Consider the following 10,785-nt stretch of genomic DNA (forward strand, 5'->3'; position numbering starts at 1 on the left):
TTGAAAAGAAACTTAACATTTCTTTCCTCCGAGGCAAAGATGAACGAGACCCCTGACTAAAGTTATATAAAAAATTTTAAGCTTGGTATATTTTCCGACAAGTGGACTTGGTGTGACTGCACTCGGACTTTACTTTCCTTCCTTTTTTCTTTTCATTTCTTCTTTTTTTTAATTTTCTTCATATTGTATTTTTTCTCCTTTTCTTTTTTCCCCTTTACTTTTTTCCTGTTTTTTTCCTTTCTTTTCTTTCCCCCTTTTCTCCCGCCTTTCTTTTTCCTCTTTCCCCCCTCTTTTCCCCCTTCTTTTTCCTTTTTTTCCCTATTCTTTTTATCCCCTTTGCCGCCTTTTTTCCTTATTACTCTGTAAATTTGCTTATTACATCACGCAGACTGTCAAAAACGGGACTACAATCCCAGTACTAAAGTGATTTCAGCATTTATTATGATAAAATAAAGACCAAAAGCACAGGGACACGCGGGCCGAGCAGGAGCGTTCCCGTCGAGGATGCTGCAGCGCCGGCGCTGGGTTTTCTTGAGCAGCGATGTCCCCGATGTTCCAGGTGGAGCGGCACAACTTCACTGGGTCAGATGCCCCTTTTTATCCTGTTTGTTGTCCCTTTGGGTTGGTTTCTGTGGGGATGCTTCATTTGCATGAAGGTTTAAGGCTCTTGATTGGCCATTACAGTTCTGTCCAGGCCGGTTTCGCTTGGGGGGTGCTGCACTTTACTGAGGTGTAGTGCGGTACATTGAGTACTGTATTTCTTATAACGACCCTTTTAACCCCTTTTACAATATAACAACCAAACTAACAATGCTTAACAATTATCAACTATTCTATAACAGTTCCTAACCTATTTTTGACACAGATCAACACATCTCCAGGTCGGTGCAAACCTGACCGGTGCCGATGCGGCTGCAGACAGGAAAGTCACCCACGGCCAGCCGGCCCCTGCAAAGCGGGGTTTGGTCCCCTGAAGGGCGCTCGGCCGGTGACCTGATGCATTTGGTTTGTGAGAGTGGAGGGCCCGTCCCTGCCCGGTGTCCCTGGCTGGTGTCGCTGCCCGGCCGTGGTTCCAGATGTCTCTGCTCGCTGCCCGGTGTTACTGCCCGGGGCCGGTGTCGCTGCCCGGTGCCGGTGTAGCTGCCCGGCCATGGTTCCCGATGTCGCTGTCCGGTGTGCCCGGTGCCGGTGTCGCTACCCGGTGCCGGTGTCGCTGCCCGGCCGCGGTTCCCGGTGTTACTGCCCGGTGCTAGTGTCCCTGCCGGGTGTCCCTATCCGGTGCCGGTGTCGCTGCCCGGTGCCGCCGCCGAGGGGCGCGGGCGGCTCGCTGCGGGGATCACGTGACCGCAATGGCGCAGCAGTTCTGGGTTCTGAGGTGTTGCTGCTGCCGCCGCTTCCAGGGGCAGCAGGTGGGGCCGGGCCGGGACGGGACGGGACGGGACGGGGGCAGTGGGTTCCGGGCCCTGACCGACCCCTCTGTGCCCTCCCAGGCCAAGCGCAGCGGGCGGTGGAGTTGCAGCGTGTGCGGCCAGCGGCAGGCCGTGCAGAAGGTGAGGGCAGCCCTACACCCTCAGCCGCGCGCGCTGCCCTCGGTGACGCCGGGGCTGTCGCCTCACCCCGTGCTCTGCCTCTCTGGCTGCTCCCTCAGCCTTGTCCTCATTCATTCTGTGCAGATTTATGGGCAGGGCTCGGGCCTGGAGTGCAGGCGCCACGTCCAGAAGCTGAACTTGCTGCAGGGTGAAGCAGAGGAGGCGCTGGGTTGGACATCTTGGTACGGTGTTTAACCTTTACCTGCTCATGGCTTTTGATGTGCTGCAGTTGATGCGCATCTTCACACACCGGGTGCCTGTTGGCCAACCCGAGCATGTCACAGCCAGGTTTTCTGGCCTGTTGAGAAGCCTTGACCGTGCTATTTTGTTTCCTCGCCTCATAGGAACAAGCTCTTTGTTGGGGGTTTAGTGTCCCAGCATGTTTCTTTAGATAAGGATTTCTTTCAGATAACTATAGGTGATCAACAGCATGTGTTGGTCAGGCCTTTACTCATGAATCTGTACACAACACGGTTTTGGTTTGTTGATTTTTGATTTTTTTTTTTTAATTTGGTCTTTCCTATGTACTGTTTGATGAGCTGACTGTGGAGATGTCCCTTTTACAGATTACAATCCTCATCAGATTACATCTTCAAAAAACATCCACTTGAAGAAGCTGCTGCCTAACTGTTGGCATTTAGGGGGTTCACAATGAATCTGTTGAGTAATCACTGCTGCTAGTGATAAAAGTCTTGTTCAGGGCAAACACTTCAGTGTAATTCCTGCTGGGCTGGAAAATCTGAGTAGCACCTTCCTGTTTATTTCATTTTTGAATCTGTTTATAAATCATGTAATCTTAAAGTGGTCTTGAACTCATCTAGCCTCCTTTTTACTCAAAGTTATTTTCAGAGCTCAGTCAAGGGTAGTTATATAACTTGTTTGTGACTACACAGTGCTTCACAGTTAGGTTTGGGGAAGAAAACTCATTGTTCACTTTATCAAAAAGTGTTGCTATTTTTATTCTCGAAGAATTGTGAAATTCAAATCATTATGAAACATCTTCCCTTTTCCTTGCTTTCATGGGATAAAATGAGTGAGTTTAAACTGTTGTAGCAAACAAACACTGTTATATCCCTCGTTATGATCAATTAAAATTTTAATAATTAGTGGCTTTAGATCAAACTTGCACCTCTGTATAGCAACAAGGAGGGCTCTAACTAGAGCCTGTAACTAGATTTATTCAAGTATTTGTGCAATATATCTTGCAAATAATTCATTTAGCATAAGTTTCACCATAGATCCTGGTTTTTCTGATATGTCTCCTATCCAGTGTTCCTATCCATGCTTTCAGTTCAATCCCTTGTGCTATGACTGGGTGATTCGAAGCCCATAAATCAACAGACAGGAGTGTGTTCTAGAAATTGTAGTTTAAACCTCTATTTTAGGTGCGAAGAAGACTCTGTAAATGACAGCAAAAATAGAGCAGCACAATATGAGGACAGTTCAGTCCAGCAGGTAAGATCCCTGCAAAGCTGAGGTAAATAGAAACCCATTCTGTCTTGGGTGAATCATGGTGAAACTCAGTGACCCCTTTATGTGGTTCAGATAGCTGAAATGGTGTATCAAATCAGATAAATTATTTGATAAATCCTGGGAACTACACAGGAGTGCCATCCTAAACTGATTCATGATTTGAGGCATTCAGCACATGTGTAACAATACCAAAAATGAGATCCCCCATGTTTTGCTGGTTTTAGTAATTCTCCAGTGTTGTAGGAGAGAAGGACAGAAGGCAGTCGCTGGAGTAAATATCTGGACCAGGAGAGTGAGGATCAGGAAAATGAGGAGGAGGCAGCTCTGGAAAGGCAAGAGTTCTGTTCCCAGAGAAGGAACACTGTGGGACAACAAAGGTACAGAGAGAACTTGGTTTTGCAAGTCCTGCCCCGAGTGGTGACACTTGATTTGGAGGTGTGGGAGGGAGCTCAACTCTGAGATCTGAGCTTGGGTGCAGGTTGCAGTGTATGACCTGAGCTGAGGGATTTGGTACTACATTTTATGAACCTCTCCTGTGAAAAGAATCACAATGGATCTAATCTGTCCTCTTTGTGAATGGTTTTCTTGGCCAGGAAACACCTGAAGCGCTTCCTCTCCAGCGATGTTCAGGAGCATGCAGAAGAAAGTGGAGTTTCTCAGCTTGTCTATCAAGCCAAAAAAGTTAAAACCACTGAGGTATTTTAGCTATAGAAGATGCTCCTGATCTCTTTTGTATCATCTTGAGTTTGAATTTTTATGAGTCTTTCTCTGTTCTTCTCCAAGCAAGCCAATGAATGACTGGGGAGGAAAAAAAAATGCTGGGGTTTCTCTCTGAAAGGTTTTATTTAGGCAAAGTCAATGCCACCTTTAATGCTTCTATGCTGCATTTATAACCAAATTCTCTCCTTTCTTACAGTGCAAGAAATACTTTGTAGCAGTGCCTGATGGAGATGCTGGTTCTGGAGGCAGTGTGGTTCCTGCTGTCTGTGAGACTGTAGTGCCTGAGAATACACAGCCCCCAACTTGTGCCAAACCATCCAAGTGGGGAAAATTTCTCTCATTATCTGACAGCTCTAGTGAAAATGCTGCTGCAGTGACCATGGCACTGCAGGAGGACAGTGGAGGTGTGGGGCTGGACAGCACAGCTGCTCGTGGGGCCTGGAGATGCTCAGATCAGGCTGGAAGAACTCTGCCTCAGGGTACAGGTTTTAAATTTAAAAAGCATGTTGGTAGCACTGAGGATCTGGCCTCAAGACTGCCCAGCAGCAGGTGCTCAGTTGGGGATGTGCTCAGAGACTCCCACAGCCAGGTGCTAAGGGTGGGATCTGCTGCAGAGACCACTCCAGGAAGGTGCTGCTTGGATACCATGGGGAGCCCAAACACCCTTGTTAACTCTTATCCTGGGCCAAAGCTGAGCAATGTTTCTTGTGAGCAACTTTTCTGCACAGGTGAGGAGTTTGATGATGATCTCTGAAGTTCAGGCATCTTTGGCATGTCTTTCTTGGCTCTAATGTATTTGAGATGATGTTTACTGAGACAATTTTGAACTAAAGGTGGTTTCACTCAAAGCCATAGAGAACTGCACTTATTAAAGTTGTTTACTTGCTTGATGGTTGTTTGGGGGGAAGGGAAAGAGGGAGAACAGACTGTTGCTCTCAGGTTACAGGGTTGTCTAGCAACCTCAGCAGCTAGAAATAGGAATGGAATTAGGTCAGCTTGGGAAGAGGAAGCTCCCAGGCTTTAAGGATTCCTGGCCTGTACAATTAAATTCTGTGATTAACTCCTCCTTACAAACTACAGCTCTTTTTCCCTGAACTACATCTCTGTTGAAATCTCCGAAAGCAACCCTTTCCTCCAGAGCTCTAAGCAAGCTCCAGAGCCAGCAAAGCACTAGATTTTTCTTCCTAAGTGTAGCCCTAAGTGTACACCAAAGTATGTGCAGAAAGGCAGTCCTGGGCTGCTTTGTGTTTTCAGCCTCATCCATAAATATTGTAGCTGTGATACTGAAATGTTCCACAGACACATGACATGCAGTAGTATTTATTTTTCTTCCATTCTACAAGCACTTAAGAACATGAGACAGAAACCCAGAGTAGGAAGAATGATGAACCACAGTAGCTCATGCTGCCTTATCTGCTTTCAGCTAGAAAAGTGCTTTTTGTTACTACTACAAGTGAGGTGGCTGCTTAGAATACTGGATGGCATCTAGTGCTGCCCCAATGTCGCAGTTCTTGGTCTGCAGGAGCCGAGTGAGCCATCCACCCTCATCAGAGAAGCCCATGGAGAGCATCTGGGACAGAGACTCGATGAGGCGAGGGTCAGCTTCTGCAGAAAGAGTAAGAGTTCAGCTATTTCACATAATTGGAAAACCAGGCAAGGCTTTAATAGAACTCTTCAAGAGGAGACATGCTCTTCTTTGTCTCCCAGGAGTGCAGATGTTTGAGATAAACAATACATAATCGGAGCTAAGGAAAGTGCTTAGTCAGGCTCAGCTGGCCTTGCTGTAGGACTCGGTGCTGCTGATGTCAGTTGAGGGCCCTTGGATACTGTTACTGGCTCCCACCAGAAAAGTGCTGCCCTAAAGCCACAGGAGGTACTGGTCTACTTCCTGCATTAAAAGGCTCTCTTGAGCAGTACACAGCAAGGACATGTGAGGACAGCACCTATTTTGTGTTGCTCAAATGGCCTATTAGCCCAAGGTCAGACATCTCGTTAAGACTTAGCGGCCCACATTCAAGAGGGGAACCACCTGATCACAGGGTGCAAGAGCTGCCAAACCTGCCCAAGTCAGGCACAGGTTTAGCTCTATCTTACACAACCTTGGTTTCTACCACCTCTACAAGAAGTCTGCTTGTCAGGCCAAGTTGGCAGTTCCCAAGCTGAAGTTACTCTTAGCTATGAAAGCTGCTCACACTCTCCTACCTGGGGGCAAGTGTGGGTAGAGAGCAGCTTCTCGCAGTCCTGTAGGTCCTGGCTGGGGAGGATCCCGAGGCACATCCAGGGAGCTGGGACCATCTGTGTCTGGCATCTGCAGGGACTGTAGTTCACCTGTGGAAGGATCCACTTCTTTGGATGATAAGTGGGTCCAGTCCTCCTCACCCCCCGATGAACTGCTAGACTCACTGTGTTCCTAAAATGGAAAATAAAAGGGTCCAGGTGCTGTAGTGCTTTCCAGGCAGTATGCACACTACTATTTGCTTTTAATATAAAGAATTACATCCACAAGAAGTCCCAGCACCTTTGCTGTAAATCTGTAAAGGTGCTGTGTATCACTTAATCTGCTCTCATCTTAATATACAGTATCACTTAATCTGCTCTCATCTTAATATACACTCCCACAGTGCATGCTGAGTGATTGTATTCAATTACTGTCATAGTTCCTGTACCTGGGAGTGGAAGCTGCCATCTTCCATTTGTGTGGGCACAGGATCTACCACCATGTCTTGCATCTGTTCTGCAATGATGTTTACTTGTGCACCAGACTCTGTGTTATTCCAGTCTGCTTTGGTCTGAACATTCTGGGCTGGAGCACTGCTGGTTGCCTCAGTATTGGTCTCCTCTTGGTTGGCAGAAGTGGGAGTCACTTTGCTTCTCTGTCCTCCATGTTCCACATCGATATCAACTTCAATACCTAGAAAAGCATTTGAGATGGACAAAGTCTTAAGAGGTTTTTCCAAAGCACAGTCCTAAATGGACCAATCCTGCTCTATACTCTGAAGGCTTCTGTCATCCTACAATCTGCCATGTAACATGCAGGAATTAAAATGCAAAGCCTTCTTTAAAAATATGTCCACATAAAACCAGGCAAAATCCAAAGTCACCACTGACTCGAAGTGTTACAGTGCTGACACATGAATGAAATCTTTCCTCATTTTCTCTCAAAGAAAAGATACTGAGTGGCTGTTCTAAGCCTAAGCATTATTAGTATCCAAGTGTAAATTAAGCCTTTGAGGCTTAGGACACAGGAGGTAGTACCAAGACCAGTCACAACAACTGACTTCTGCTCCTGTTAAACAGACCTGTAAGCCAGTCTCAGGGACTGGTAACAAACTGTAGGTCACTTACCCAGGGGACTCAGAAAAGCTGCAACACTCTCCCCAACATTCTTTAGGAACGTGACACTGGGGTCCTGAGGCTGGCTGTTAGTAGAAGCTTCTAGAAAAACAATTTCTGTTAGCACACACAAGCTCCCAGGGAAAGGGCACCTGCAGAGGGCGTGTCCCCACAGGAGCTTAGTGCTCATTCCTGTCACTGACATACATTACGGAATAAAGCACTACAGAGAAAAACTGACTGAGCTACCTCTGTAACAGAAAGCCAGCATTAGCATTGTTATGGCTCATTACCCATGCTGAAAGGCAGATCTGGAGTAGAATAGTGACATGCTTGACCTAACAGCTCTGGGTTCCAGATACTTTATCTGCATCCTCATTCACTGCATGGACCCAAGCACACCTTAAAGTAATCACACTTAGTGCTGAAACGTGCCAATTATTTCAAGCAAATTAGATTCCTTCCTTTGTTTGTTTTCCCACCCAGACTCTACCCTGTGCTGCAGAACCTCAGCTGGTCTGAGGCTCCACCACCACCCTGTCTACCAGGGCATCTCCTCTCACCTTCTGCAGCAGGTGCACTGGGGGCTGCAGTGGTGGCTTCAGCTTGTTCCGAGTTCTGGCAGGGAGCTGCAGGCCCAGGATACCCCCAGCAGTGCATCCATGGGAAGGGTGGAACACCATGGCGCATTTTACGGAGCCACCGTCCTCGGGGAAGCCACTGTAAAGGGTGACACTCATGTGACACTGGGTTCTGAGCAACTGGAACTCCTAAATTAAATTTGGAGACTCTCTCATTCATCAGTTCCCCCTGAGAGATTTTGCTCACCTCAAATGGATTAAGCAGTGGGCTTTGGAACATCACCATGTTGTGCTCCTTGTGGATGCCCTTCCCCTCACAGGTGCTGCACAGGTCATAGTCTGGACAGACACTGCACTTGAACCTGGTCCCCACCACAGGTCCCTCACAGCCATCACAGATGACGTTGGGGTGCACCATGTTGCGGGGAGGCTCCTGGCTGCACTGCGAGCGGTGCTCCCGCTTGCACTCCTTTTTCTCTGTTAAGGAAAGGAAACTTCACATCAAGATCACGTTGCTATTTACAGCCTGGAAGTCAGGCAGAGGAGGAAGCACAAACAGCCCATCAGAGCAGTGTTGACTTACTAGGTCAGTTTATTTTTACACTGGCTGTCAAACTTAAGCCAGGCTCACGTAAGAGACCTTAAACCACGTGCAGAGAGGTTTTGCAAAGATACCTTCTCTTGAAACCAAGCATACCTTATCCTAAATATCTCTTGGCATGCTTATTTTAGATTAGTACTGCACCACCTCATCTGGCTTCTCATCCTACCTTCCCAAGCACTACAAGAACAAAATGTTTCTGGAGGAGTTAGGAACGCAGATGCCAGGAAGCATAACATGAGAACGGGGACAACAGGTGTGGCTCATTAGATGGACTGCAGATAAAGCTTTGAGAGCTTCTACCTGAACACAAGGAACTGGGGAGCAACTATGTACTGGTTAAGTGGAATTAAGCCTAACATGTTGTTGTGAATATTTAGGATACCAGTGCTAGTTTAGTGCATCCAGGGAACGAGAATGACAACAGAGTCTCGCACTGGGCCAGCTGATAGGGCTAGGAGGAAACCTGTGGTTTGTTTATCCCACCTCAAATTCATGTTCTGTCATACAACATCGCCCTTTATTTAACCTCCCCCGCAGAGGCCGCAGTTTTCACTAGGCCCTTGAGGACACGGGGAAGGGCCAGGGCTGGGCTGGCTTCGCCGGTTTTGGGAGCGCTGCCAGGAAGCGCTCAGCCGAGACCCGCCGTGCCCTTCAGAGCTGCGTGGCCGTACCTTTGATATAAACACGGAATACGCCTTCCCGCACGTAGGGCATCGCTAACTCCAGTTCCTCGTCGGTGGAAAAAGCGATCAGGTCCCCGTCCTCATCTGGAAAGGGCGAAGCGCAGGATGAGGGGCCCGGTCGGGTGTCACGGGGAGTAACAGGGTATCCAGAGCCCAGCGCTCCGAGATCTGCCACCCCGGGACACCCCCGGACCCGGCCCCAGCAGCAGCCCAAGCCCCGCTCACCCTTGTAGTGCATGCGGAAGGCGGGCGGCGGCCCGGCCCGCAGCAGCCCCTGGAAGAGTTCGGCGACGCGGTCGTAGATGGCCCGGTAGCGAGCGGGCGGCGGCAGGGTGAAGCGGCGGATCTCGCGGGCCGTCTCCTCCTTGCCTAGCAGGTAGGCTTTCACCGTCAGCGCCGCCATGGCTGTGGCGCAGCAGGAATTGCGGCCGGGAGCTGGGACACACACAGACACACGGGGCGGAGTGAGCGGCGGCAACAGAGGCTTGGCGGCCGCGATTTTATAGCGCCTTGGGGCAGGCCACGCCCCCAATAGAGCGCGTCCCCTTCGCCCGGGCCCCGGCCCCGCCCCCGGGCCCGATCCCGATTCTGGTCCTGCTCCGTCCCCGTCCAGCGTGGACGGGAAAGCGCTGGAGGCACCTTTTCCTGCAGCCGGGAAAACCTGTGGATACGTGCCCGTGTCTGCTCCCAGCCCTGCTCGGCCCCGGGTTCGCGCCCCGGGGCAGTGCCAGCAGCGTTTGGCGGCGCGGGGTTGTTGTGGTCTCCAAAACACCAGCGGGGCCTGGGCGGCGGGGAGCGAGTGCGACATAGGGACGTCCTGGGTGGGTTCCGGAACACTCCGGTGGGGAAACACCACACCACGGGGCAGAGCTGGGCTGCACTGGTCCCGTCACCGCTCGGCACCGGGATCCACCGGGCCACGTGCCACCGCGGCTTGGCCATCCCGGTCCCGCCTGTCCCTGCCATCGTGGCAAGCAGGGCCAGCTCTGCTTGGCCATCCCGGTCCCGCCTGTCCCTGCCATCGTGGCAAGCAGGGCCAGCTCGGCCACGAGCAGAGGTGGGAGCCACGCGCCAGCCCGGCTCGTGCAGCGCCCACCGGAGGGGTTTGCGTGCCGAGCGTGACAGGAATAAATGACTCTTCCCTGAACGTCGTGTTTCAGAAGGGGGGGGCACTAAAAATAAGGTCACTGGTGTAAACACAACTGACCTTAAGGAGGATGTGCTGTGGCCTTTCCAAGCTGGTTGGCAGCGATATCTTTTTGCAGATCAGATACAGTTGACAAGCATCTTAATACAGCCACGGGAGGATTCAGCTGGCAGAACACACCGTCTGCGCTGTCCAAGCATAATTGAATAATGATGGATCAATGATTATTAGGTTCCTTGTTGGTGTTAATTTCCTCTCACCCAAGGGCCTGACCACTCTCACTCTTGGTGCTGTATTTCTTAGTTGATGATATTAAGAACTTAGGAGAAACTGTGTCATGATTTATCATTTTCTGTAATCAAGAGAAGCCTAAATTCTAATTTCCACGATGGGAAGGTAGTTTATTTCTTGACCTAAAGTATATATATTAAAACACTTGGCCTTTCATGTAGAGACATTTTTGGCATATGCGTGGCAATGTTGAAATTGCAACTCTTTCCTGGAAAGTAGTATTTACAGTGGAAAAGTTTGCCCCATTTAAGTTAAAATGCTTTCTAGAAAATTCAATTTCCAGGTATGACATGGCTAATATTTCCACTGTAAAGCACTGGGTTAAAGTTTAAACACCAGCAGACTCAGGTGGAAGCATGGATGA

The 10,785-nt window shown here is 49.4% G+C and overlaps 2 protein-coding genes across 3 annotated transcripts; one reads left to right on the forward strand and one right to left on the reverse strand.

The window, feature by feature from the left end:
- Window positions 1–1,323: 1,323 nt before the first annotated feature.
- Window positions 1,324–4,630, forward strand: MRNIP (MRN complex interacting protein). The gene is made up of 7 exons (XM_059859870.1): window positions 1,324–1,409; window positions 1,491–1,550; window positions 1,674–1,771; window positions 2,975–3,044; window positions 3,306–3,439; window positions 3,656–3,758; window positions 3,979–4,630. The coding sequence occupies exons 1-7, from the start codon at window positions 1,350–1,352 to the stop codon at window positions 4,534–4,536; spliced, it is 1,083 nt and encodes a 360-aa protein (XP_059715853.1). The 5' UTR covers window positions 1,324–1,349; the 3' UTR covers window positions 4,537–4,630.
- Window positions 4,631–5,086: 456 nt separating this feature from the next.
- Window positions 5,087–9,471, reverse strand: SQSTM1 (sequestosome 1). 2 transcript variants are annotated; one of them, XM_059859868.1, is made up of 8 exons: window positions 9,209–9,471; window positions 8,972–9,067; window positions 7,944–8,173; window positions 7,679–7,835; window positions 7,128–7,217; window positions 6,449–6,693; window positions 5,985–6,192; window positions 5,087–5,387 (listed from the first exon to the last, which is right to left on the reverse strand). In XM_059859868.1, exons 1-8 carry the CDS (start codon window positions 9,384–9,386, stop codon window positions 5,230–5,232), a joined length of 1,362 nt encoding a protein of 453 aa, XP_059715851.1. In that variant the 5' UTR covers window positions 9,387–9,471; the 3' UTR covers window positions 5,087–5,229. The 2 variants fall into 2 exon arrangements, with proteins under 2 accessions (XP_059715851.1, XP_059715852.1); XM_059859869.1 differs by lacking the exon at window positions 7,128–7,217.
- Between the last annotated feature and the right edge of the window lie 1,314 nt (window positions 9,472–10,785).

The sequence above is a fragment of the Haemorhous mexicanus genome, chromosome 15 (genome assembly GCF_027477595.1).
Source record: "Haemorhous mexicanus isolate bHaeMex1 chromosome 15, bHaeMex1.pri, whole genome shotgun sequence".
In the NCBI taxonomy this organism is placed as follows: domain Eukaryota; kingdom Metazoa; phylum Chordata; class Aves; order Passeriformes; family Fringillidae; genus Haemorhous; species Haemorhous mexicanus.

Bases quoted from the DNA above. Each gene is read 5' to 3' on its own strand.
- MRNIP (XM_059859870.1), top strand. From the start codon at position 1,350: ATGGCGCAGCAGTTCTGGGTTCTGAGGTGTTGCTGCTGCCGCCGCTTC. The intron at 1,410-1,490 runs GTGGGGCCGGGC...GTGCCCTCCCAG, and splicing joins GCCGCTTCCAGGGGCAGCAG to GCCAAGCGCAGCGGGCGGTG. The intron at 1,772-2,974 runs GTACGGTGTTTA...CCTCTATTTTAG, and splicing joins GCGCTGGGTTGGACATCTTG to GTGCGAAGAAGACTCTGTAA.
- SQSTM1 (XM_059859868.1), bottom strand. From the start codon at position 9,386: ATGGCGGCGCTGACGGTGAAAGCCTACCTGCTAGGCAAGGAGGAGACG. The intron at 7,218-7,678 runs GTGAGAGGAGAT...TTGTTTTTCTAG, and splicing joins CAGTGCACCTGCTGCAGAAG to AAGCTTCTACTAACAGCCAG. The intron at 6,193-6,448 runs GTACAGGAACTA...TTTCCATTTTAG, and splicing joins ATGGCAGCTTCCACTCCCAG to GAACACAGTGAGTCTAGCAG.